A 26,355-nucleotide genomic window follows, 5' to 3' on the forward strand; every position below is an offset into this window, starting at 1 on the left:
GAAAGGAGTAGGGGAGTTCAAAACTAGAGGGCATATATTTAAGGTGAGACGAGAAAGATTTTAAAAAAGGCAGGGAGCAAATTTTTTTCTTTAGTTTGTGTGGAATGAGCTGCCAGAAGAAATGATGGATGCAAGTACACTTAGGTTTAAAAGACATTAGGACAGGGACATGAATAAGAGGTTTGGAGGAATATGGGCCAAGTGTTGGCCAATTGGACTAGATTAGCTTGGGTATATGGTTGGCATGAACTAGTTGAACCAAAGCATCTGTTTCGATGCTCTGTGACTCTGTAGTTCAGTGTGTCCGAGGGTCTGTTCGTTTTTTGCTTTCAAAAGATTCTCAGTTTTTAATTTTTTGATGTGTGGATAAAGGATACCTGACCTGTGGTGATTGATATTTTTCAGTTTGTATTAGAACGAATGTTTGTATTGGAGCTCCGAAGGTATCAATTTTAGAACTTGCTTTTCCTGATATGTCTTAATGATATTGATCTTGTTTTGCAGGAGACTATTCTGTGGATGGTACAAAGATTGGGACCACTGTAAACTGAGGAGGAAAGTGTAAAACTGTGTGAAAATGTATTGACAAGCTATTGGAGAGGGTCGATAGTTGGCAGGTGATGTTAGTATGGAGAAGTGTGTGTTTTGGTAGAAAGGTCATGGAGAAACAATATAAGATGAAAAGTACCACCAAAGGGTGTAGGAGCAGAGGGGCCTGGGTGTATGAATGTATGTCATTAAAGGTGGCAGGGCAGGTAGAGCAACCAGTTAATAAAACGTACAGTTAAAGCATGTATTGGTTATAACATGATTCCAGCCCCATTAGTTTAAATGATGCACGATTTTCTTATTACATGGGATTGCACGAGAACGAAAACTACCATGTTATAGCAGAACTGACTGTAATTCACAGAGCGCATTTGGCAAAACCTTGGCTTTTTTTCACTCTTAAAGGCCTCCAACTTGGTTGACAATGGCCATGCTTCATATCTTCTCCAAAGGAGTGCAAGTGGTTTTGAAAAGCCAGTTGATGCCTCTGTAATAAAATGAATAAAATTAAAACTTACAACCGAGGGAGAAACAATTGAAGCCACTGATGCAGTATACAGGTTTTTGCTGAGGGACTGACATTTTTCCAAGTCAGGCTCATTAATGTACTTTTCCAAACAATGCCAATGCAAAACTACTAATTAGGAACAATAATAGACTTGTCAAACTAGTGTCAACTGTTCTTTTTGCATTCATTATAATTCTAAAGTATTTAAATACAATTTGTTTTGCAAAGCACAATGGCAGTATGGTACTGGGTCATTGAATCTATTCATTCTGCAGGTCAAAGGCACAATATCAATTTGATGACGGAGCAATTTCCACATCCTTTTTATAGGCCCTACCAAGGCCTCAAACGATAAGCCATTTCATGCTGATCAATCAAATGATTTTCACAAGAGTGCAAAGATTGGGCTGGTGATTTATTATGTGAATAGCTGAACAGTCATCATGATTTTATAATGTGCTATTTGGGGAGGAGATGGAATGGAACAGAGTAATTCTTAAGTTGACTTGAAGTTTGTATTCTATATTTTGCTGCAACTTAAAATATTTTGACTGACTTTTTTCCTTCCTTATTCCACTTCCCAACCACCTCAGTGTCAGTCTCTGAATAGGATTGCAGTTACCCGAATAGCAGCTACCCCACACCCACTTGTCATGTAAGAGACTTTATTAAGTGGAAAACTATTCGAGCATTCATCCCATCATTCCATTTTAATATTATCAGGAGTCCTTTCTCTATCCTAGAAAACAACTGTAGCTCAACGGTAATTCAACTGCTGCCACTCTCCCTTTTTTTAAAAAAAATTCAACAGTAAATACAGAAGGTTCAAAGTCTGATTTGAGTAGAACAAGAAATACAGTTGAGAACCAAGTTTCAGCTTTCTCTTAGGAAAACAGAATTTTACTTTGGGGCAACCAGTCAGTATAGCTGAAGTGCTTTTATTTGTGGCTTCTAAGCCAGGGCAATTTTGATATTAAAAATATTCAAGTCATTGGAACTGAAATCTTAGGTAATCTGTTATGAAAGGTTCCTGCCAGTGGACTCAAAGCAGCAATTTAAAGTCTCTGCCGACTAAGGAAAAGAAGCTAAGAGGATGAACAATGAAAAGTGTCTTATATTTTAGGATTTGCTTTTCAAAATAGAGGCAAATCAATGTGGGTCAGTTCTGTGAAGGTTTTTTAAAGCGGATCAAAAAGTCATCTGAAACAATGATCCAAGTGCATCAATTCAAAGAGAGCGTGCAACCACAACCAGGGACCCAGATGCATCTTGTCATAAAGTCAACAGTACAAACGATGTATCCGGGTCCCAGGCTGCAGTTGCGCGCACTGTTTGAATTGATGCACTGTTCCAGATGACTTTCTGACCTGCTCAAAACAAAACTTCTCAGAACTGACCCACATTGATTTGCCTCCATTTTGAAAAGCAAATACCAAAATAAGACACCTTTCATTGCACATTTATATAGCACCTTTCTTCAACACCAAACATCCCAAAGTGCTTTCCAGCCACTGAAATTTTAGAAATATATTTGCTCTTGTAATGCAACTAATTTGGTGTTTGCGGAAGCTTGCTGTATACCAATCTGGTAATGACCTGATAATCTATTTCATAATGCAGATTGAAGGATAAACATTAGCCAAAGCACTAGGAATATTGCTGCTCCTCTTTGAAATAATGCAGTTGGATCTTTTATTTCCTCCTGAGGGGGCAGATGGGACCATATTTTAATATCTCATCCAGAGGGCTGCATCTTGACCAACACTCTTTAAGCACTGTGCTGCCAACCTACACTAATTCTCAAGTGGTTGGAGTGGCAGAAATATCTGCTAAGTCCGTGATTGTTCTCTTCCTAAATCCTTTTTTTTTCCAAGATGTGGGGGTCCTGATGTTTTACTGGGGTGGACAAAGTCAGATGTCACTTCACTTGACAAAGGAGCAGTGGTCCGAAAGCTTGTGATTTCAGATAAACCTGTTGGACTATAACCTAATGTTGTGTGACTTACGACTTATGACTTTGTCTCCAAGGTGATATAACTCTACCATATTCAAGATGCTATGAAGGGCTATTTCAGTCTTTTGTCCCATAGACCTCAATGAATCCCGCTTTGCTCATTCTGAAGTTCCTGAACATGACCCAAACCTACAGCCTTGTGATTCTGGTGAGAGTGCTACCCACTAAGCTATGGTTAATGCTGAATTTCCTCTATTTTCTTGACTCCTACAGATGATGGAACACAGTTCTATGTAAAATAATATGATTCCAGATTCACGTCCACCTTTATTTCTTTTCATTCTGAGGATGTGGGCATCACTGGCTGCGCCAACATTTATTGCCTATCTCAAGTTGCGCCAGACTAGTGATTAGTTGACACCTTAATCACTGAACTCCATGCATTCTAGGAAAACCCACAATGCTGTTGGGGAAGGAGTTCCAGGATTTTGACCCACTGACATTGAAGGAATAACCTTTGTTTCCAAGTCAAAGTGAGTGCCTTAAAGGAAAACCTGCAGGAATTGATGTTTTCATGTATCTGCTGTACTTGTCCTTCTAAATAATAGTGAATGTGGATTTGGGAGGAGTCTGGGTGAGTTACTGCAGTGCATCTCGTAGATGGTCCACACTCCTGTTGGATGATGTCAAGCTCCATGGTGTTGAAGTTGCACTCATTCAGGCAAGTGGGAGGTGTTCCATGACACTTCCTGACTCGTGCCTTGTAGATGGTGGGCAGGTTTTGAGGAGTCAGGAGATAAGTTACTCAGCAAGATTCCTAGCCTCTGATCTGCTGTTGTATTTATGACAAGTCCAGTTCAGTTTGTGATCAACAATAACCCTGCGATATTGATAGTGGATGATTTAATGATGGTAATGACATTCATTGTCAAGGGGCAATGGGTAGATTCCCTCTCGTTTGAACCAAGACTGAGGTCAGGAGTTGAATTTTTCTATATGTGAGGCAGTGATTGTCAGGATGTGCAGCAAATGACAGCAGTTACAACTTGGTCAGCATTCATATGTACCCTTTCATACTGTCCATTTAGGGTTCAGTGCGTAGCAGTTAGAAAAAAGGTTTCCTCATTCCTGAAGAAGGGTTCATTCCCGAAATGTCGATTCTCCTCCTTGGATGCTGCCTGACCTCCTGCGCTTTTCCAGCAACACTTTTTCAGCCCCAGCACAATCCAGCCTCAGCTGAACACAATGCGATTTTTAGCAGCCCCAAAAGTAGACAGTTAATTCTGTAAGATCAGGGATTGAACTTTCAACCTTCCCTGTCCCAAAACCTAATGGCTCAGTACCATAAAGTATGAGTTGCAATTATCCACTCATTGCAAATGCTCATGAATGAATAGATTCTCCATGACCTGTCTGATCTGTTTTTAAAGGATTTCTGTTTGCAGAGTTGCTGTGTCAGCTGTACGTGCCTGTGTTGCTGGGCTGCTGCTCATTCTGCTTAATGTTTGCTCAGAGTAACATGTTTCAAACATAATCTGATCATGCAAATTAAAGATCAGAGTTAATCTACACATTGTTATTCAAAAGCCTCAATGATGAATGACCAATGTCATTGGGATAGCCTTTGAAGGGGTTGTTTAAGATGCTGATGTCACGGAGTCATACAGATGTACAGCATGGAAACAGACCCTTCGGTCCAACCCGTCCATGCCGACCAGATATCCCAACCCAATCTAGTCCCACCTGCCAGCACCCGGCCCATATCCCTCCAAACCCTTCCTATTCATATACCCATCCAAATGCCTCTTAAATGTTGCAATTGTACCAGCCTCCATCACTTCCTGTGGCAGCTCATTCCATACACGTACCACCTTCTATTTGAAAAAGTTGCCCCGAGGTCTCTTTTATATCTTTCCCCTCTCTCCCTAAACCTATGCCGTCTAGTTCTGGACTCCCAGACTCCCGGGAAAAGACTTTGCCTATTTACCTTATCCATGCCCCTCATAATTTTGTAACCCTCTATAAGGTCACTCCTCAGCATTTGATACTTCAGGGAAAACAGCCTCAGCCTGTTCAGCGTCTCCCTATAGCTCAAATCCTCCAACCCTGGCCGCGTCCTTGTAAATCTTTTCTGAACCCTTTCAAGTTTCACAACATCTTTCTGATAGGAAGGAGACCAGAATTGCATGCAATATTCAAACAGTCATGTCCCATTATACAATCAGGAGGAGGCCATTCAGCCCACGCTCTAAACTGCAGCTCTGTAACAGCAGCTCAGCTGATACCTATTCCTTGTAATCATGCATTTTTTTTCCCCTTCTCAGAAAATTACCCAACCAGCACATTTCCTGGGGTTTGCATGAGTGTCTGAGGAAGTCCTGTTTAATTCGTCAAACCTGCACTACCATATTTTAAATTGCTGATAATGCATTTTAGTTTTCTGATTGGTTAAATCCTATATTAGAAAAGCCTAAGAATAGCTTTTTTCGAAAGCTTGAGGGCCATATGCTTGAAATGTGACAGACTTGAGCAAAATATAAGTGAGACAAAGTGAGGACTGCAGATGCTGGAGATCAGAGTCAAAAGTGTGGTACTGGAAAAGCACAGTGGTCAGGTAGCATCAGAGGAGCAGGAGAGTTGATATTTCGAGCATAAGCCCTTAATCAGGAATGTAAGGGGGGCAAGGGGGCTGAGAGATAAATGTGGAGGTGGGGCTGGGTAGAAGGTAGCAGGGCAGGTGTTAGATGGGTGCAGGTTGGAGATAATTGTGATTGATCAGTGGGGAGGGTGGAGCAGATAGGTGGGAAGGAAGATGGACAAGTGGGAGAGGTCGAGAAGGCGGTGCCAAGTTGGATCTGGGATAAAGTGGGGGAGGGTGATTTGGAAATTAGTGAAGTCAACATTGACAATGTGTGGTTGAAGGTTCCCAAGGCAGAAGATGAGGCGTTCTTCCTCCAGTCTTTGGGTGGTTTGGATTTGGCAGTGGATGTGACCCAGGGCTTGCTTGTCCTTGGTGGAGTGGGAGGGGGAGATGAATTGATCGGCCACCGGGCAGTGGGGTTATTGGGTGAGTGTATCCCAGAGTTGTTCCCTGAAACACTGAGTTGGCATTCTGTCTCCCCATTGGAGAAGAGACTACATCGAGAGCAATGGACACAGTAAATGAGGTGGGTGAATGTGCAGGAAAATCTCTGAATGTGAAAAGGTCCTTTGGAGCCTTGGACAGAGGTGGGGAGGGGAGGTGTTTTACACCTCTGTGGCAGCAAGGGAGGGTGCTGAATTGGGAGGGGGAGAAAGAGTGTGGACCTAACAAGGTAGTCATGGAAGGAATGGTCTCTGGAATACAGATAGGGATGGGGAGGGAAAGATATCTTTTGGGGTCTGATTGTAGGTGGCAGAAATAGTGGAGGATATGCACTCTATCTATCTGGATATTAATGGGATGGAAGGTGAAGATGGGGATGGGGGACATTGTCAAGGTATGAGAAGATAGGTTTGATGGGGCAGGCAGAGACAATAAGTCAACAGGTCAGTCAGGTTTGTAGATTTTGGGTACAAAGTAGAACCGGGTGGTGTGCAGTTATGAAATGGAGGTTGTGGATGGGAGCTCCCTTGAGGGGATTAGGTCATGGATGGTCTGGGAGATGATGTTTTTGTACTGGGAAGTGAGGTTGTGGTCAAGGGGGTATTGGGGGAGGTGTCTGAGAGTTGGCACCTGGCTTCAGCAATGTTGAGTTAGTGTGCTAAACTACCACCCCCCACCCCAGCTGCTAGTTTAATGGTGAGGTTAGGGTTGGAGTGGACGGTTGCATGTTGAGTGAGAGAGGTTGGAGTGGGTGAGAGGGATGGACAGGTTGAGGCAGTTGAAGTCACAGCAGCAATTGGAGATGAAGAGGTTGAGGGCGGTTAAGAGACCCCAGGGTGGAGTGTCCAAGAGAATAGAATATGTTTGAAGTGGGTGAAGGGGTCCTTGGAGGGTGTAAGTGGGAGTCACAATTGGGGCAGCGTGGTGGCTCAGTGGTTAGCACTGCTGCCTCGTAGTTCCAAGGACCTGAGTTCAATTCCAACCTTTGGTGACTGTCTGTATGGAGTTTGTATGTTCTCCCTGTGTCTGCGTAGGTTTCCTCTGGGTGCTCCAGTTTCCTCCCACAATCCAAAGACATCCAGGTTAGGTGAATTGGCCATGCTGAATTGTCTCTTAGTGTTCAGGGATGTGTAGGTTAGGTGCATTAGTCAGAGGTAAATGTCGAGTAAGTGGGTAGGGAAATGCGTTTGGGTGAGGTCGGTGTGGACTTGTTGGGCCGAAGTGCCTTTTTCCACACTATAGGGATTCTATGAAAAAGTAAGTGTGGAAGCGGTGGAAGAAAAGTTTGATGTCTCAGTACATATGAAATTCGTTGACCTGGGAGCATAGTGCGATGCTGAGACCTCGACTGAGGACTGATCATTCATGCTCCTTGAGGGGAGGATAAAAACTTGGCAGGGCTGGGATCTGGTGTAGAGCTGGAGTGGGGGTGGTCAATTGGTAACATCACCAGAGGACGTGATGTAAAGAGAGAAGTGCCAATTGAGACCAGCTGCCTTGGCTTTGCACGTTGCCCACAACCTGCAGTTTGGATAATTCCTGGTATGGATTGCAGGATCTAGTATGCTATACTAATTAGAAGATTGTATCTTCCATTCTTACTCCTACGGGATATACAGCCTTTAATTTAAAACTGCCATCAGTTTTGCTTCAATACTAAGTGTTCCCATTGCACTTTAAGCTCAAACAGCAGAATATAACATGTTGGTGGTGGTCAGGTGTCTCTTGCTGAGATTTCACTTGCCTAAGGACTTTTACATTATATACACTTTTCAGACACAAAAATTAAAGGAAACCATTTGCCCAGCTTTGTTTATCCTTTCAAAAAAATAGACACGTATAGTGCCCATTTTTTTACATTTTCATGGAATGTAAGTGTCACAGCATCTATTGCCCATTCTAGTTGACTTTCAATTAGTGGTGAGCTGCTTTCTTGAACCTGTAGTGAAGAATGGGTATCATTCAACAGGACTGCTTTGTCCTCGATTGTATTAAGCTTCTTGAGACTTGTTGGGTCTTTCCTCACCCAAGCAAGTGCAGAGTGTTCTACGGCATTCCTCATTATGCCATGTAGATGGTGGACAGGCTTTGGCGTCTCGGGAGATGTTACTTATTTCAGAAGTTCCAGCCCTTCTAATTTGCCATTGTAGGCACTGTGTGGAAATGGCAGGTCCAGTGCTGTTTCTGGTCAATGACAAGCCCCCATGATGATAGTGGGAGATTCAGTGACCAGTGCCATTGGATGGCAAGGGTAATTGCTTTTTGCTGGTTTAGCTTCAAAATATGTGAGATATTGGAACTATCTTTATTGAATTTTATCTACACTAATGGGACCATTTGTAAATTTTGTTTAATTCCTTTTGTAGATCCTTGGCGGTTTCCTCCAATTTCCCCATTTCCTGACCGTTTTCCAAAGTTTGAACCCAAGCCAAGATTTAGAATACTATGAGATCTAGCACCATCACCATAGAGACAGTTTAGTACTTCGCTTTTCCTCTCTGTACCTTTCCCCTAAGGTCCTGCTGCTTCAACCAATTCCTCCTCCAGATCCAGGGTTACCTATTAAATGTTCAGTCAAATTATTTTCATGCGCTTCATTTTGAAATCCTTAAATCAAACACAGTTTGCATCATTTCACTCGCTTTGGATTTTGATTTCTTAGAATAGTCTGGAGCAGTTTGGACAGGATTTTTCCCTTTTGATATCCATCCTGCATTAATATCCATAATGTATGCAGTTGTCTGTTTTGCTGTTGTAAATATTGTGTAATTACTAAATTAAAGTCTGTTAGAGGTTTCTTTGCCCACAGGAACTGGATAGAGGTTAGAAGGATGCTTGCAGAGTTTCTGGAAGCAAAGAACATCTGGGTTTAATCTAAATGCTTGTGGCATATCAAACCAGGGGTTTTCACTTTTTAATTATCCAACTTGTAATGCTATCATAATTCTCTGTAGCACTCTATCATATTCATAGAAAAAGCTTATTTCCCTGCTAACTGAGCATTTTGATGGAGACATGTAACACAGCCTTTGTACCCATGGTCAGCTTATCAAAACCTAACAAATGCTTTCTCCTCTCATCACCCCAGCCAACTTTTCTTTCCCTATTAGCCTTTTGAATACCTTTTCTCTGCAGTATTTGTCCCATCCATGTTTAAAGCTGCAGATTTTCTTCTTGATATGTACTACTTGTCAATTTTTGTGGAATCTAACCAAGCCAAAGCTTGCCATGTGATCCTTTTTTATTTAAAATTTGATCAGCAATGTGTGTGTCAATGACTAGGCCAGCATTTGTTGCTTATCTGTAATTGCACAGACAGCAGTTGAGAATCAACCCCATTGCTGTGGGTCTGGAGTTATTTGTAGGTTAGACCAGGTATGAATGATGGAATTTCCTTCCCTAAAGGCTTAGTAAACCAGGTTGGGTTTTACAGCAATTGACAATGATTTAGATGGTTGTTGGGCTAGCTTTTTGTTCCAGGATTTAATTGAATCATCCAAAGTGGGATTTGAGTTAGTGTCTACAGAACGCTCACCTAGCATCTAAGTTGCTTAACGAGTTACGTTATCGTTGCACCACCCATGTATTGTCTTGTTGCTGATGTGATGACCAGACCTAAAGCTGCACTTACCATCTTCGTTTCTTTATTTCTATTATTTCCTGCATGGTGAACTCTTGGCTTCAGTTGCATGTCCATCGTCAGCTGTGGGGTAAATGCTGGGAACTTCTCCACAAGAAGAGGAAGATAGTTTCGTATAGTCAATTATATTGTGTAATAAAGCACCACTTGTTTTAGAAATCTTCATGATTGGCATGACTAAAGATCATGGGACTTTAGTCAATTTGTAACGAGCTCCTTCATTGTATAGGCTAATAAAATAAACAGTAATGCCTGAGAGTTTCCTGTGTAATAAATCATGGAATGCAGTAAGAAATTCATCCTGACTTTCAAAGGTTAGTTTCTACACCTCACTACTGATGCAGTGCAGTCCGGATCTCAGAAGTAGTAAAAGGCTAGATGTAAAATGCACAATCTCCTTTTCATCACCTAGGGTTCCAGTGATTAGGTCAGATTCTAGAGAAGAATAAGTTGATTAGGCATAGCTTTGTGAAGGGTAGGTCATGCCTCTCAAACCTTATTGAGTTCTTTGAGATGGTGACCAAACAGGTGGATGAGGGTAAAGCAGTTCATGTGGTTATATGGATTTCAGTAAGGTGTTTGATAAGGTTCCCCATGGTAGGCTATTGCACAAAATACGGAGGCATGGAATTGAGGGTAATTTAGTGGTTTGGATCAGAAATTGGCTAGCTGAAAGAAGATATACGGTGTGGTTGATAGGAAATGTTCATCCTGAAGTTCAGTTACTAGTGGTGCACTGCAAGGGTCTGTTTTGGGCCATTGCTGTTGGTCATTTTTATAAATGGAGGAGAAAGTGAGGACTGGAGATCAGAGCTGAAAATGTGTTGCTGGAAAAGCGCAGCAAGTCGGGTAGCATCCAAGGAGCAGGAGAATCGACGTTTCGGGCATGAGCCCTTCTTCATAGAAGGATGGGTTAGTAAATTTGCAGATGACACAAGTCTGTGGAGTTCTGGGTAGTGCTGAAGGATGCGGCAGGTTACAGAGGGACAGATAAGCTGTAGAGCTCTGCTGAGAGGTGGCAAATGGAGTTTAATGTGGAAGAATGTGAGGTGATTCACATTGGAAGGAGCAACAGGAATACAGAATACTGGGCTGATAGTAAAATTCTTGGTGGTGTAGATGAGCAGAGAGATCCATATCCATGTACGTAGATCCCTGAAAGTTGCCACCCAGGTTGATAGGGTTGTTAAGAAGGCATAAAGTGTATTAGCTTTTATTGGTAGAGGGATTGAGTTTGAGAACAGATGTCATGCTGGAGCTGTACAAAACTCTGGTGTGGTCTGGTATAGTCTGGTCACTGCCTTATAGGAAGGTTGTGGAAGTTTTGGTAAGGGTGCAGAGGAGACTTACTAGGATGTTGCCTGGTATGGAGGGAAGGCCTTATGAGAAAAGAGGTAAAAAGGCTAAGGGACTTGAGGCTGTTTTCATTAGAGAGAAGGTTGAAAGGTGACTTTATATTTTGAATATCAAAGGGTTAGACAGGGTAGACAGTGAGAACCTTTTTCCTCCGATGGTGATGGCTAGCACGAGGGGACATATCTATCAACTCTCAATTTAAAGCTATAGGACAGATGTCAGAGGTAGTTTCTTTACTCAGTAGTAGGGGCGTGGAACAGACTGCCTGCAACAGTAGTAGACTTGCTACCTTGAAGGGCATTTAAATGGTCATTGGATAAAACATATGGATGAAATGGAATAGTGTAGGATAGATTGGCTTCAGATTGGTTCCACAGGTCAGCACAACATTCTGGGCTGATGAGCTTGTACTGCACTTTTATATTCTATAACAATAGTTGTTGACTATTCAGAGCAATTACACTCTTAGTCTAAAATAGACCCAGACATGAAGTGAGGAAACATTCCAATGTTAGAGAACTTTGGGAACCATACGTCCACCAGCTTTTGCAAAGCTTTCCTGTACCTAATGCATGTTATGTCTCAAATGCTTCAAATATTCTTTCCAAAACTTTTTTTTTCTAAAATAAATTATTATTTTTTTAAGTAAACCAATTCCAAATGTGCTTACTGTCTCCACGGCACCCAATCCCAGATTGATTATTCATTGTAGTAATGGCTAGATTTTGTTACATTGGGTCATCAGTTTGTGGACTTTCCCTTGCCCTTCAGTTTAATTTCTTCCCTTTGTAAATAGCTTGTACATTCTAGAAATATTATAAGATTGAAAAACACAGAAGAATGACAATGGAAATTGTTACTTGAAGTCAAATCAGAACCCTAAAGACAGAGTAGAAAAGTATTTTTAAAAGGTTAAACTTTTAAAAATTAATTTCACTGCAGGAGGGATGAGACACCATTGTTTAAATTGTTCAGTCTATTAGAGGTTATTAGTAATTTCAGAAGCATAAACCTCCATCAAAAAGATGCTGGCACAGTTAAGTACCTGCTAGCCTGATGACAAGCTGATATTTTTGCAAGACTAGCAACAGTAACTTCTCGGTTGCAATTTAACTGCTATCTCCTCTTTAGAATAAACTAAAGAATTTTATCTTGACATCAAATTCCATTCAACTCCTTACCTTGTCTGGAATATTTGAACCACTTTTAGATTTGACTTTTTTTCCTTCTGCGTATAGCTGAGTGCTCCAGTCAAGGTGGCACAGCTTATCATGATTGATGAAGTCTGTCTTGTGCAAAAATACCATTAACCAATACTAAATTTATGTTCACAAACAAAAACCAATTGTTGGAAAAGCTCTGCAGGTCTGGCAGCATCTGTGGAAAGAAATCAAAGTTAAAGTTTTGGGTCAAGTAATCCTTATAATTTACCTTGGTGAATTTGGATTAGGTTGGCCATCCGAATGGGATGCCTGCCAATCAAGTGGGATAAATCCTCCAGGTTGGGCAGCAAGTCAGGGGAAAGGCTTTCTCCTCCTACACTGCCACTGGCCCTGAACGAGAGGCAGCCCAAGATGTTGGAGTGGCCTTCCAAGGCTGGGGGTGTTGGAGGGGGAGGGGGACGTGTGTGAGGGAAGGGCGGGATTATAGAGAGATGTTATGTATGTAAACCAGAGATTGAAGAGAGCCAGCCTTTCTGCTCTTCCCTCTCTCCTCCTCTCCTCCCCCCCCCCCCCCCAAAAAAAGCCATCCATGAAGCAGGTTGGGAGAGGAAAAAATCTCCCACTGAGAGGCAAACTGCCTCTCACCCTGTATTCTGTATGAACTCTGCTGAAGGTCACTGTTAATTAGTAGCAACTTATGATCCAGCCCACCTGCATCTTTCCCTGGTGATCAAGGGAAGAGATGGCATACTGGTAATGTCACTGGGCTGCTAATCTAAATCTCCACAGGCTATAATGTTCTAGGGACAGAAGTTTAAAGATCCCCAGAGCAGATGGCAAGATTTGAATCTAACAGGTTTGAATTAGCAAAACTGATGTAATGACAACCATGAAGCCATCATCAATTGTTGGAAAAATCTACCTGGTTCACTAATGTAATCATTGAGGGAATGAAATCTGCTGTCCTTGCCTGGTCTCATCATCATGTGACTCCAGACCCACAAATCTGGTTGATTCTTAACTAATCTCTGAATTAGCCTAGCAAAGCACTCAACCCCAGGGCAATTAGGAATGAGCAATAAGATACTGGTCTTGCCAACAATATCATGAACAAAAATGCTTTCTAAAATGTGGACTTGGGACCTTGATGGTCTAACTGAGTTTCTTAACCAAAAAGGGCTAAAACCTTGATACTTTTTAATGGTCCCTTTCATTGCTTACGTATGTGTTTAAATTGTTGATATTGCTTTGAAATTTTCTTTCTGAAATTCATATTTATTATTGTCAGGCTGTACTGTTGTGAAATTTGCTCACTGATCCCCTGAGGGATAGAAAAGTTGAAATGTGGACCCCGTTTTAGGAAGTTTGGACAACATTTACTGACAAAATTTCCCCTCTTCTTTTGAAGAGTTTCAAAGTTCATGTAACTGCTTGTAATCTGCTCCCTCAGAATAGATAACTTGTGTCTATTTAGTTCCTGACCACATCTTAAAACATGTACAAATAATTTAGATTGTTATGGTTTTTTTAAAGACCTCAAAATCCCAAAGCACTTTACAGTCAAGGAAATATTTTTCAAATGTTAACGTTGTAAATGTCAAATGTGATTAATGCTCTCGAGTATCACAATGTGTCCAAATCCAGGTATATCATGAGCCCATGACCTTCTGACTGTGACAGGATTGCCCCCAAGAAATGCAGTGAAAATTGCACTCATGTAGACAAATACATCCGATGTTTTAGGTACAATATCCTGTAGTGTAGAGATAAATAGCCCGTTCATTTGTTCAAGCGTTTTTCAAGTAGTATCACTTCTCCATCAGCATACACTTCAATCAGCGAAGCTTCACAGGGGCCCTGCTTTTCATTCCTGAACCAAGGAACAGACCTTTTGAATGTTCATTGCTCCTTTAGCACTGTACTAGGAAGTCAACCTGGATAAAATACTTGGGCCCTGGAGTGGAACTCAAACTTACAATGTTCTGATTTTCTAGAAGAATCCTACTAACTGAGCTAAACCAACTCCTATTTGGAATTTTTGTGGCACATTTCAACTTTTGGGCTGTGTTGTTGCCTTGTAACCAGATTGTCATGCAACTTAATAGATCACAATCTTAGTAAAATAACTGGTTTCTTTTGGCACATTTAGTGCTATCTCACTGCTTGCTTTGGTCACGCCGAAGAAGTGTAACAAATGAATAAGCAAATGCCAATCAAGCCTAACAGAGAATCTTTGCTTCTACAACTCAACAAGAGTTACAAAAACTGAAAACCCTAATAGAAAGTATGAAATCAGTTAACCAGTAGTTGTCATTTAGAGAGCATTTGCCCATGCTCAGGGTACTGATGCTTGGATATACTTAATGCCTTTCATGACCACCAAATGCCTTTGAGTGCTTTATGGCCAATGGATTGCTTTTGAAGGGCTGTCATGCATTCATTGGGAGGACTAACAAAGCAGGGAAGTACATGTTTAATGGTAGGGCCTCTGGCACCTGTCTGTGTGGAGTTTGCACGTTCTCCTTGTATCTGCGTGGGTTTCCTCCAGGTGCTCTGGTTTCCTCCCACAATCCAAAGATGTGCAAGTCAGGTGAATTGGTCATGCTAAATTGCCCATGGTGAAAGGTGCATTAGTTGGGTAAATTTAGGGTAGGGGAATGGGTCTGGGTGGGTTACTCTTTGGAGGGTCGGTTTGGACTTGCTAGACTGAAGGGCCTGTTTCCATACTGTAGGGAATCGAATCTAATCTAATCTAAATACAGATGATGAGAGGGACTTTGATTTGCATATCCGTAGATCCTGAATGCAGTAGGAAAGGCAGGTAAGAAAACATGAGTTATCTGCCTTTTAGTAGAGGCATTGAATATAAGAATAAGGAAGTTATGATGCAGCTCTATGTAACATTAGTTTGGCCACAGCTGGAGTACTGTGTCCACTTCTGGTTGTCATACGTTTGAATCTCATTATTGCCCGAGAGAGCGTGCAAAGAGATTCATCAGAATGTTGCCTGGGCTGGAGGGAAATAGCTATGAAGAGAGATTGGATGCGGCAGGAAATCTGTTTTGAGGTGTTCTGAGCATAGGCAAGGTGGGTGGGGAGAAACCTTCTCCCTTTAGAGGGGTAAGTAACCAGTGGCATAGTATTAAGGTAATGAGTGTGAGCTTTTGAGGAGATTTAAGGAAATTAATTTTAGCCCAGAGAATTGTGGGTATGTGGAACTCCAGATTAGAGTGATGCTGGAAAAGCACAGCAGGTCAGGCAGCATCAGATGAGCAGGAAAATCGACATTTCGGGCAAAGGCCCTTGATCAGGAAGGGCTGAGTCTGATCTCCAGTATCTGCAGTCCTCACTTTTGCCGGTATATGGAACTCAGTCTAAAGGGAATGATTTGGATAAACACTTCAAAGACCATAACACATTAAAATGTGGGTCAAGTACTGGAAAATTGAATTAGAATAGATGTATGATGGGCTTAAGGGCTTTCTGTGCTGTAAAGATTCTGACTGTATGACTCTAGTGTTGTCAGAAAATGCATCAGCCGGTTTTATACACCAGAGATGGCTCTTCTGCTTTTCTCAAAATAGTACCATGGCATCCACTTGTGAAGGCAGATGGAACCTTTGTTTTAACATCTCATCCAAAAGAATTCTGATAATGCAGCACACCAACATGGCACTGTAGTGTCAGGCTTGATTTATTTTTGTACGCAAGCCCTGGTCTGGAAATTGGATCCAGAATTTTCGTAAGACAAGAATGCTGCCAGATGATCTGTGGTTGATATCACACTTGGACCAATAAGAGCTTGCAGAAGACCGAGTCATAATTCATGTCACACAACAGTCCCTGATTTCACCTTTTATGTATGCACATGTCCCTTAATGCACACCTGTGCTCTCTTACTGACACTGACACTTCAAGCCTAAGATGGAGCTGGTATTATATGCCCTCTGCTGGATGTGTGATGGTATAAACCCTGGATTTCCTTTGAGAGCCATCTTGTTGAGACTATCCAAATGTATTTTGTTTCTAGTATTGATGTGCAGCTGTGATCTTAATTGAGGCTATGTATTGAATGTCTTGTATCCCAACGCTGAGTGTGAGATAGGAAGAAGGGATTGATCACTTGTATTAGCCAGATTTTGTTTTAAAATTGACTAGTCTGAAATCCATCTAATAGCTGCTTTTGATGTTTCTGGTTCTAGTGACTAATGACTAAGTACATTACTTCTGGGTAGCTGCAGCTTTACATATCTTAGTGTACCTTTCCCTGTATCAGTATACAGTGAAATCTGATTTTTGGCATTCAGTGTCCTGGCAGAGTTTTTAATGGGAGAGGGGATGTGGAGAGAAATTAAATTTGAAAAAATGTATAGTTTTTTCATCTGACACTCATTCCTCCCTGCTCTACCTCAACAGTTGAGGACAATTGAAGAAATTGTAAACGATTTTGCTATTGGTAACAACTGAGGAGTGGGTTAATTTTGCCTTGTCAAATAATGAAATGGAGGAGAAACTAAACAGAGCGAGTATATGTGTCTCTTTAAAATTATAATTATCATGTTTGATGAGCAGAGATGTGGTGGATTAAGTTGCAGGCTCCTAATTGAAAGGACTCAGCAATCAGATTACATCAAAAGAATGATGCAAAACTGCAGCTTTCCTGAAGCTGTGTACTTCAATATTATCATCCAATTGAGCCAGCTTTATGTAGCAGTGTGTTAACTGGGATAATCAACCTATGTACGGTATTAGCTACAGATTTAATCAGTTGTATACATTCGCTGGGCCATCATGGAAGTAAACGTTAACACAGCCTGCATGTTCCCAAGTCACTGGAAAGTATTATGTTAAAGTTTAAAGGTCAAAATATATATTTGATAAACTGCACAATTAGTGATTGTGCCTCAAGATCAAATCACCATCTAGATTTCATGAGAATTTCTTGATTTCTGTTATTATGCGGAGGAGCAGGTGTTGGACGGGAGTGGACAAAGTTAAAAATCACAACACCAGGTTATAGTCCAACAGGTTTATTTGGAAGCACTAGCTTTCAGGGTGATTTTTAAACTACATCTGCTATAAGCATACTTTCTCAATGTGACCAGTTAAAGCTCACGCACTATATCAGCAGCTGACTACTGTGCCCTTGCAGTAAACTGTGAAGTCTATTTTAGACTACTTAGTGTGGAAACAGGCCCTTCAGCCCAACAAGTCCACACCGACCCCCCCCTACACCTAAACTAGCAATTTTGCATGGCCAATTCACCTAAACTGCACATTTTTGGACTGTGGGAGGAAACCAAGATTGCAGCAGAAGCAATCTGTTGAGTGTTTTAATGTGTTTGGCATTTTGAATGAGAGCACAATGTTTATTGAGCATGTTACTATAGCCATCTTTTCAACCAAAGGTTACACCTTGGATCTTACCTAACAGCTTGTTCAAACACTTCGAAATGAATTAAGTAGTTTTTCCTGATGTTTTTAATTGACAATCAATGAATTCTAATATACCACAGTATAGCAATAGCTATTGAGTCATTTATCAGGTGCAACTGTGTTTATTGTATTATTTTACTCTGGTCAGTTTGCTGGGTTCACAACAGTATTCTCATTTACTTGAGTTCCTGATCTCCGAGATATCTCCATGGGCAGTCACCTGAGAAGATTGTGCTTCCTCACAGGGTTAGGACAGAGCTGTGCATCCCTGTCAGCTGTTCAGTATTAGCACTGGTAAGAGTGGTGGTCAGTTGTGATCAATAAAGATGATCGGTGGATAGAAGCACCCTAATTAAGTAAACAGGTGGAGGAAGAAAAACTAAGAGTATTCTAGGGAGTTGGTAGAAGGGTGGAAGGATGAGAATCCTTCATACAACTGAGAATTCTAGTGAACACCATTGACTGGGACATGAATAACTGAAGTTCAATTAGTGAATGAGGCAGTCACTCCTCTGTGGTTACTTTTGGAAGTAAGTAGTGACCATAACAATTAGTTGGCTTCTTGTGGTTCCATCAGCAACGTGCCAGAAAAATTGCAGTTGGGAGGATATAGCAGCCTTTATAAAGTTTTAAATTTCATCCAAAGTTATTATATTGGTCCTACAAGTATTCAACTGTGACAAAAAATGGGTACAGTATCTTAGGACAGTTCAGAGAGTAACTTAGAGTATATTACAAATAATCCTCCTAGACAAAAGAAACTATTGCAAGATTTAAAACTTTCACTGCTGGTTATGTTGCCATGTTTAATTTTAACAAAATCATGAAACTTCATAGGATAGAATACGGAAACCTGTCATTTTACTGAAGCTATTTCATTGTTTACACTCAATGTCAGTTAATTCTCAAATTTTACCCATTCTGTTTTCCCATATCTTAATTTCTCTTTTCCTTCATGCATCTAACAAATATTGAACATTGACCTTATTTCTACCTCAACCACTCATGCTGCAAAAAAGTGAAATAGTCAATTCGTTATTCACTGTTTTAAATGTGTGCCTGAAGCAGCAAATTTTTTAATCCAATCTGTTCAATTCATTCATAATTTTAAACATTTCTATTTTAAGTGCAAAAATGTCCCAGCTTTTCAAGACTTTATTTGTATTTCACTATTAGCATCCCAACGAATCTCTGTTGCACCCACTGAAAAGCTTGTTTTGCCTGTAGTGTGCAGCCCTGCATTGAACATGGTACTCTTACAGTTTTATATAGGTTCATTTATATTTCTGGTTTTTAAATATTCTTTCTGGTTATAAGCTAAATTCCATTAATTTTATAATATTGTCATCCCAAGATTTTTTTATCTAACATTATTCTCTCTCAATCCCTCTGTACAAAACATCAAGTATATATTGAATATGATTATTGCTGTGGTTTTAATCAAAATACATCACTCTTCAGTTACTAATATTGAATTCCATTGTAATTATTTAGCCAGTTTCTCTTTTAAAAATGTCCTTTCCCAAGAACCACCTCTCTGGGTAAAAATGAACTACGTCCCATATTTTAGCATCATTTGTTAATTGTAATAATTCATTCTCTATGTTGATGTGCAAGTTGTCAAAACTAATCCCAGAATTCAATTCTGTGCAATCACTACTCATTTATCATTCCAGAAAAATGGCCTTCCAATTATATTTTTAATCAAATTATTTTCCAATTATCCAAAGGATGTCTTGTCAAAAATGTCCCTTGCATTCACTACCTAGCATCTACAGTTTTTCATCCCTTTCTTTAAATATTAATTCACAGGATGCAGGAATTGCTGACTAGACCAGCATTTATTGCCCATCCTACACACTCTAAGGGCAGTTAAGTGTCGATCACGTTGCCATGGGCCTGGAGTCACATGTAAGCCAAACCAAGATGGGTAGCAGTTTCCTTCCCTAAAGGACATTAGTGAACTGGATGGATTTTTCAGACAATCAGCAATGGTTTCATGGTCATCATTAGATTCTTTTAAATTCAGATTTCGCTATCTGCCATGGCAGGATTCAAACCTGAGTCTCCAGAACATTACCTACATCTCTGGATCAATAGTCCAGCAATAATGCCATGAGGCTATCACCACCTCAACAATATGCACCCTTCATAATGAGCCTTTTGAGCAGAATCGTCCAGTTTAAAATCTGTGCTATCTCCTTTCTAGTTTTTTTTTTAAGTAAACTTACAGTATTTTCTTCTAAGTAGAAGACTTAGAACTATTTCAGAGCACAATTGGTAAATTGTCTTTATCGTATTGAAAATATATACCACAATGGCCACACTCCAGTCCACTGGCACACTGCCTTACTGTTCTAAAGCATTTACTTTCTCTACTCCTTCTGGATCCTACAAATACATTAGCAGCAATTTGAGAAAGCACCTTACTATTGCCAATACACTCTTTACTGACATCAGTAAAACTGTTTCTTTTTCTTGATTATGGAATATTTTCCTTCCACCCCTCTCTTAGCTAAAACAATTCTTGCCATTCTAAAATCTGTAAATCAAGTTCCATTTTTGTGATTACTTTTTCTCTTTTTTTTAAACTTATTTTAAGATCATTACTGTAAAAATTCACTTCCACATTTAGCACATTTACCTGATATTTCAAGTCATGTAACCAGATCTAGGAATAGTTGAACTTTGTGTACTTAGTGACAAAACTTCATGAGGCAAGAGTCGTGTGTACAGCTAGCAATGACATTTATTTTTCTCCCCCTCTATTCCAATCAATGTGTATGTAACTTAAATCATCCAGATCAATAATTTTGTACTTTACATTCCTTTAATTTGCATATTTCCTCTTCTGTTTCTTTCCCTAATTTCTAATATGCCCCACCTCTATATAAAAAAAACTTCCCTAGTCTTTAATGTTCAATTTTTTTGACACTCTACTGTTTGCTTCTGTACATCCCTCCTTTTGTGCAGTGTATATTGTTGCCAAGTCATAGATGGATTTTCTAATCCAGCTAACTTTCGTTCTTCTCCCATTTGCAGACGGGTTTGAATGTGAATTAGGTCCAAATCTTCCTGTAACATTGCTTTACATTCGGGTTACTTCACAACTCAGACCCCTCAACTAGAGATAGTTTCCATAGTTCCAGAAGGCCCAAAGGGCAGTTAGAGAGAGACAACCTGTGGTGAGTTTAGCCTGAGTGTTGCCATTCTCCAGGCCCAGTATGAGGTTGAGAAGGCAGGTCCTTCCTGATAACCTCAGCTAGTGCTGGAATTGAATCCATGCTGTTGATATCACTGTCGTGAGCCAACCACTCTGTTTTGTCAGTTGTAACCATCTAGTCACATACTCTGAATCACCAGGTGGCTCTTTGGAGTACATTTCTGCAGCCTCCTCTATTTCACTACCTTGAATGTAAAGAACTATATATAATCAAATTGGCTATAGGTAGCACCAGAGAAAACTTGAGTTGTGTACTTCTAACATATCTCGTTTTCTTTGTTACAGGGCTTTTGTTCATGGTTGACAGCTATCTTTCGAATAAAGTAAGTGGTTCCATCAATTTCTTTAAAAATTATCAAATATTGAATGTGGGATTTGGGCATTGCTGGCAAGGTCAGCACTTACTACCCATCCCTAATTGTCCAGAGGGCAGTGAAGAGTCATCAACATAATCCAGCAGACAGGATTTTAAGATGACAGTAGAAATGCAATATGTAGGCACCTCTGCCTAGGAGTCTGGAGCTTGTCTACTCCGACCACTTTACTTCCTTTTCCTTTTTTTTAATGTTTCCACTTACCTTACCTTCCTCCTTTATAACAGCGTCAGAAGTAATCATCTTCTGGCCCGGGCATAACGATGAGGTGGCTTCCAATGGCCCAGAATGGTGGTATAGGCCTTGTGCCAGGAGGGGCGGTCTCCCACCAATGTGAGGTAGTCTTTGGCACCTTTCCAGGCATTCCAGCAGCCCAGTGTGAAGTTCTAATCCCAGTGCGGAGGTCTCTTCTTGGCACGGAGTTCTGGTCCTTGCTTTGGAGGCAGTTTCTGGCTCATCCAAAAGCCCAGCAATGAAACCTAATCCTCATGTAGAGGTCACATCTTGGTAGGGACAGTCTTGGCCTGGCGTAGTGGTCTTTACCCTCCCTTGCATGGCAGACTCAGCCCAGTTTCCCAGCATACTCCAAACTCGGGAGATGTTAATTGAACTGTGATGAATTTTTATATTTTTTTTCTTCTTATTTATGACATCTGTCATTAATTTGAGGGCCATGTATAGAACTTAACATTTCTCATTCTTTGTTTGTATAAATACACATGACAATAAATTGCTATTCTACTATAATCTGTTTTATTCTATTCTACATTGCTGTGGGTCTGTAATCGTGTGTAGGCCAGATCAGGTGTGGACAGCAAATTTCTTTCCCTAATGTCCTTCAGAAAAGGATATCTGCTGTCCTTAGCTGGTCTGCCCTATATATGACTCCAGACCTACAGCAATGGTATTAACTCTTAACTGTTCAATGGATCATTGGGGATGTGTTATTAATGCTGACCTTACCAGCATTTCCCACACCCCATGATTGAATTCAATATGAGTACAGAGGAACCTTGATTATCTGGCATTCGATTAACTGAACTTTGCGATGTTGTTTGGATCCAAAGTCCCAATGCTTGGCTAACCATGTTATTTGGCATCAAATATCTGGCATTTGATTAACCTAACGAAATACTCCCCGTCCCTGTCCTTCTGATCATCAAAGTCCCTCTGTATATAATTTATGCTGCATGATGCTTTTTGAAGTACCTAATCTGTGAAAATTTGGAAGTTATGGAAATAGCCCATGACCCATAGGCCTCATTGTCTTGAGGCAATGTTTGCATTGTGCTGTTGACCTATGTGCTAAGCGTCACCTAGTACAGCCTCAGAAGTCCTCCCTGGCATAGATGTTTCTGTAGTGCTTCCTGCAGAAGAAGACTAGACTGATCAGGAGCACAATTTGCTAGTCTCTTGTCCTCTGCATTATCTCCTTGGCCATTTGAGCTTTTTATTGCTGCTAGTTTCTTCCACTACCCTTCCAAATAGTCAGCTCCAGAGGTTATAACTGAGATTAGCTTTGAAAATAGGTCAAGTTTTGCCTCATTGTTAAGCTTGGACAAGTGATTCTTCAATTGATCATTTTTGATATTACTTAGGGTTATTTTCAGATGTTCCATGTCCCATGTTTGTGTTTCTATAAACTCATTTGATACTGAACCATATGCTGCTAATGCAACAACACAGATTTTTAATCACCCTGTATGCGGTTATGACACCCCTCTGGAGGAAGTGAGATTTGAACCCAGGTGTCCTTGCTTGTATGTAGGGGCACTACCACTTGCCCACAAGATCCCTAATAAACATATTTTCTAATCAACCTGTTCAGAGATATCATTAGACACCTCTGGAGCAGGTAGGACTTGAACCTGGGCTTCTAGCTCCAATGGAGAGACACCACCACTGTGCTATAAGAGCCCTCCTGTGTTAACATGTAGAAGATCTCTATCTCCCTCCTCCTGTTGAAATTGTTTAGTGTATGATTTTCCATTTCCTATAAATTGTCTTATAGTTCTGTTCCACAACCACCTGATGAAGGAGCAGCACTTTGAAAGTTAGTGCTTCCGAATAAACCTGTCCGACAGTAACCTGGTGTTGTGAATTTTACCTTTGTCCACCCAAGTCTAACACTAGCACCTCCAAGTCGTCATTTCCCAGCAGCCCTTGTTAGTGTTAACACCATCAAACTCTCGAGTGCCTCTAAGTATTGACAAGCTCTGACCCTTGTAGACAACTCTGCAGATATCAACATACTTCTAGATTCCTATATTGTGCCTAAAAGAAGACTATACATTGCATTAAGCCTATTTAATTGATTTCCAACAATAAAGTGTGATTATCAATGAGTACGAAAGCAAAAACCTGTCCTGTTGTAGGAACTCTGACTGTTGACTCTTCCCATGTGAAGGTCTACGCATTGAGGTGTGGTTCATTTTTGACATTTAGTCTCTTGTCATTGTGTTACTTAACCATTGTTTGCTCATACTTTGAAACTCTCAACATATTTTTATCTATCATTGCCAGCCTTGTACCCAGAAAGTACAACGTCAGTTATAATTAGATTTATAGTTCATTGGCTTGCTACTTATCAATCATTAAAATAATGACTACTTTTTTGAGGGCAGAGAGAGGATCCTAAGCCGCTGAGAATAGTTAGCATTTCCAAATCAGGTTGTGTAGGACAAGTAATGCAAACTTGAAAAAGCACCTGTGACCTGTCCAGTAAATTTATTTTGTGCCTTTTCAAAGCTCTACATCAAAAGTAATGGATGAGCAGGAAATAAGAGGGAAAAAAAATTCAAAGAACTGCAGATGCTGAAAATGCAAAACAAAAACAGGAATTGCTGGAGACACTCAGCAGAGCAGCATCTTGGAGAGAAAGCAGTCAACATTCCTGATTCAAGTGACCCTCCTTGTGTTCTGATGAGTTGCTGGACTTGAAATGTTAACTCTGCTTTCTCTTCACATGCTGCCAGGCCTTCTGAGTTTCTCCAGCAATTTTCTGTTTCTGTTCAGGAAATTTGAGAGGCTTATACAGTGCAACTTAATAGCACGATGCAAAGCAGACATTGAAGAGATTTTGTAAGTATTGAGTATGGGAATTAATACCTGTAAGCTTTGCATGTGCATAACTGAGTCCTGGGCCCCAGTCCCTAAAGTTGCACTGGTTAAAAGCATATGTGTAATACTTAGTCTGCAAATAAATGTGGCTGTATTTTTCCAGTTAACGCTCTTCTTTCTCTCTGCCCCCCACCACCCCAACCCTCATCAGTTCATTCAGAACTGACTTGCAGCAATCATGAGATCTGCAACCCTTTAATTATGCCCCACTCTTATTTGAATATATTACAGAGAAACATCAGCTAGCCATTATACACGTACCTCATCATCCTGTTCAATCCTAGCTGTTCTGTATTACAACTTTCTTTAATGTCTCTTGAGGCAGTTCCCTAATTAAAAGAAAAACGACAATCTTGGTGTTGAAAGCTCCATTGGCCAGCATCCACAGACAACTGAGTTTCAGATTTTTACTATCCATGGTGTGAAAAAATACATGCTGATTTTTAACAGCCTAATGCTAATATTGAAGCATCTCTCTCTGAAATTCTCCATGAGACAATGCAGCTTCTTCACTGCATCAAACCCTTTTATTTTAAAATTTCTGCAGTTAAATATTTGCATTCTACGGTATCAAAACAATTTCTGCTGACTTCATTAAACAGTCTGCTATAAATCAAAGTAGATTGTTACCACTGAAGGTTTCTTAAACTGCAAACCATCAGACTAGCTACAGAACCAAGATATCGTATATGGATGACAATTGAGTTAAAGCTACTGAATCAAAAGTTTGATTTACAATTGAAGATTGTTTAACTGGCCAAGTCAAATGTAAAGCTCTTCTTTAGTTTTCTAAATGTAGCTCAATGTGTTAGCTTTTTATCCTAACTGCTATCGCTGTATACCTGGCATTCACTTCCACTTATCAAACAATAGTTTATTTGTGCTCCGTAGCCACAATTTGTTCTGTTTCTACCATAACTCTAAGCAAGCTGCTTATCTGAGTGTCCCTCTGAAGCCACTTCCTGAGAGAGCTGAAGAGAAGTGTGGGAGTTACCATGGATATCCAGTCCCTCTACACCTCCATCTGCCATGACCAGGGCCTCCAAGCCCTCCTTTTCTTCCTCTCCCGACATGCCCAACAGTACCCTTCCACCGACACACTCATTCATTTGGCCGAACTGGTCCTCACCCTTAACAATTTCTCCTTCGAATCCTTCCACATTCTCCAGACCAAAGGGGTAGCCATGGGCACCCGTATGGGCCCCAGCTATGCCTGTCTCTTTGTTGGCTTCGTAGAACATTTGATCTTCCGTAATTACACCGGCATCACTCCCCACCTCTTCCTCCGCTACATTGATGACTGCATTGGCGCCACCTCGTGCTCCCGCGAGGAGGTTGAGCAATTCATTAACTTCACCAATACATTCCACCCTGACCTTAAATTTACCTGGACCATCTCTGACGCCTCCCTCCCCTTCCTGGACCTCCCCATCTCCATTAATGACCATAAGACCATAAGACATAGGAGTGGAAGTAAGGCCATTCGGCCCATCGAGTCCACTCCGCCATTCAATCATGGCTGATGCGCATTTCCGCTCCACTTACCAGCGTTCTCCCCGTAGCCCTTAATTCCTCTAGACAACAAGAATCTATCAATCTCGGCCTTGAAGACATTTAGCGTCCCGGCTTCCACTGCACTCCGTGGCAATGAATTCCACAGGCCCACCACTCTCTGGCTGAAGAAATGTCTCCGCATTTCTGTTCTGAAATGACCCCCTCTAATTCTAAGGCTGTGTCCACGGGTCCTAGTCTCCTCGTTTAACTGAAACAATTTCCTAGCATCCACCTTTTCCAAGCCATGTATTATTTTGTACGTCTCTGTTAAGTCTCCCCTTAATCTTCTAAACTCCAACGAATACAATCCCAGTATCCTCAGCCGTTCCTCATATGTTCGACCTGTCATTCCAGGGATCATCCGTGTGAATCTCCGCTGGACACGTTCCAGTG

At 40.8% G+C, this 26,355-nt stretch overlaps 1 protein-coding gene across 3 annotated transcripts in view; it reads left to right on the forward strand.

Annotated features, from left to right (window-relative positions):
- Positions 1 to 26,355, forward strand: part of LOC122548516 (mechanosensitive cation channel TMEM63B-like) — a 223,309-nt gene that overhangs the window by 128,466 nt on the left and 68,488 nt on the right. For all 3 annotated transcript variants that reach the window (XM_087984150.1, XM_087984143.1, XM_043687273.2), the window contains one exon: positions 21,200 to 21,237. In XM_087984150.1, coding sequence (XP_087840276.1) covers positions 21,200 to 21,237 — 38 coding nt within the window. The remainder of the gene's footprint in view (positions 1 to 21,199; positions 21,238 to 26,355) is intronic.

The sequence above is a fragment of the Chiloscyllium plagiosum genome, unplaced genomic scaffold (genome assembly GCF_037043375.1).
Source record: "Chiloscyllium plagiosum isolate Xiang-an unplaced genomic scaffold, Cpla_swu_hap1 HiC_scaffold_3, whole genome shotgun sequence".
NCBI classification, from domain to species: domain Eukaryota; kingdom Metazoa; phylum Chordata; class Chondrichthyes; order Orectolobiformes; family Hemiscylliidae; genus Chiloscyllium; species Chiloscyllium plagiosum.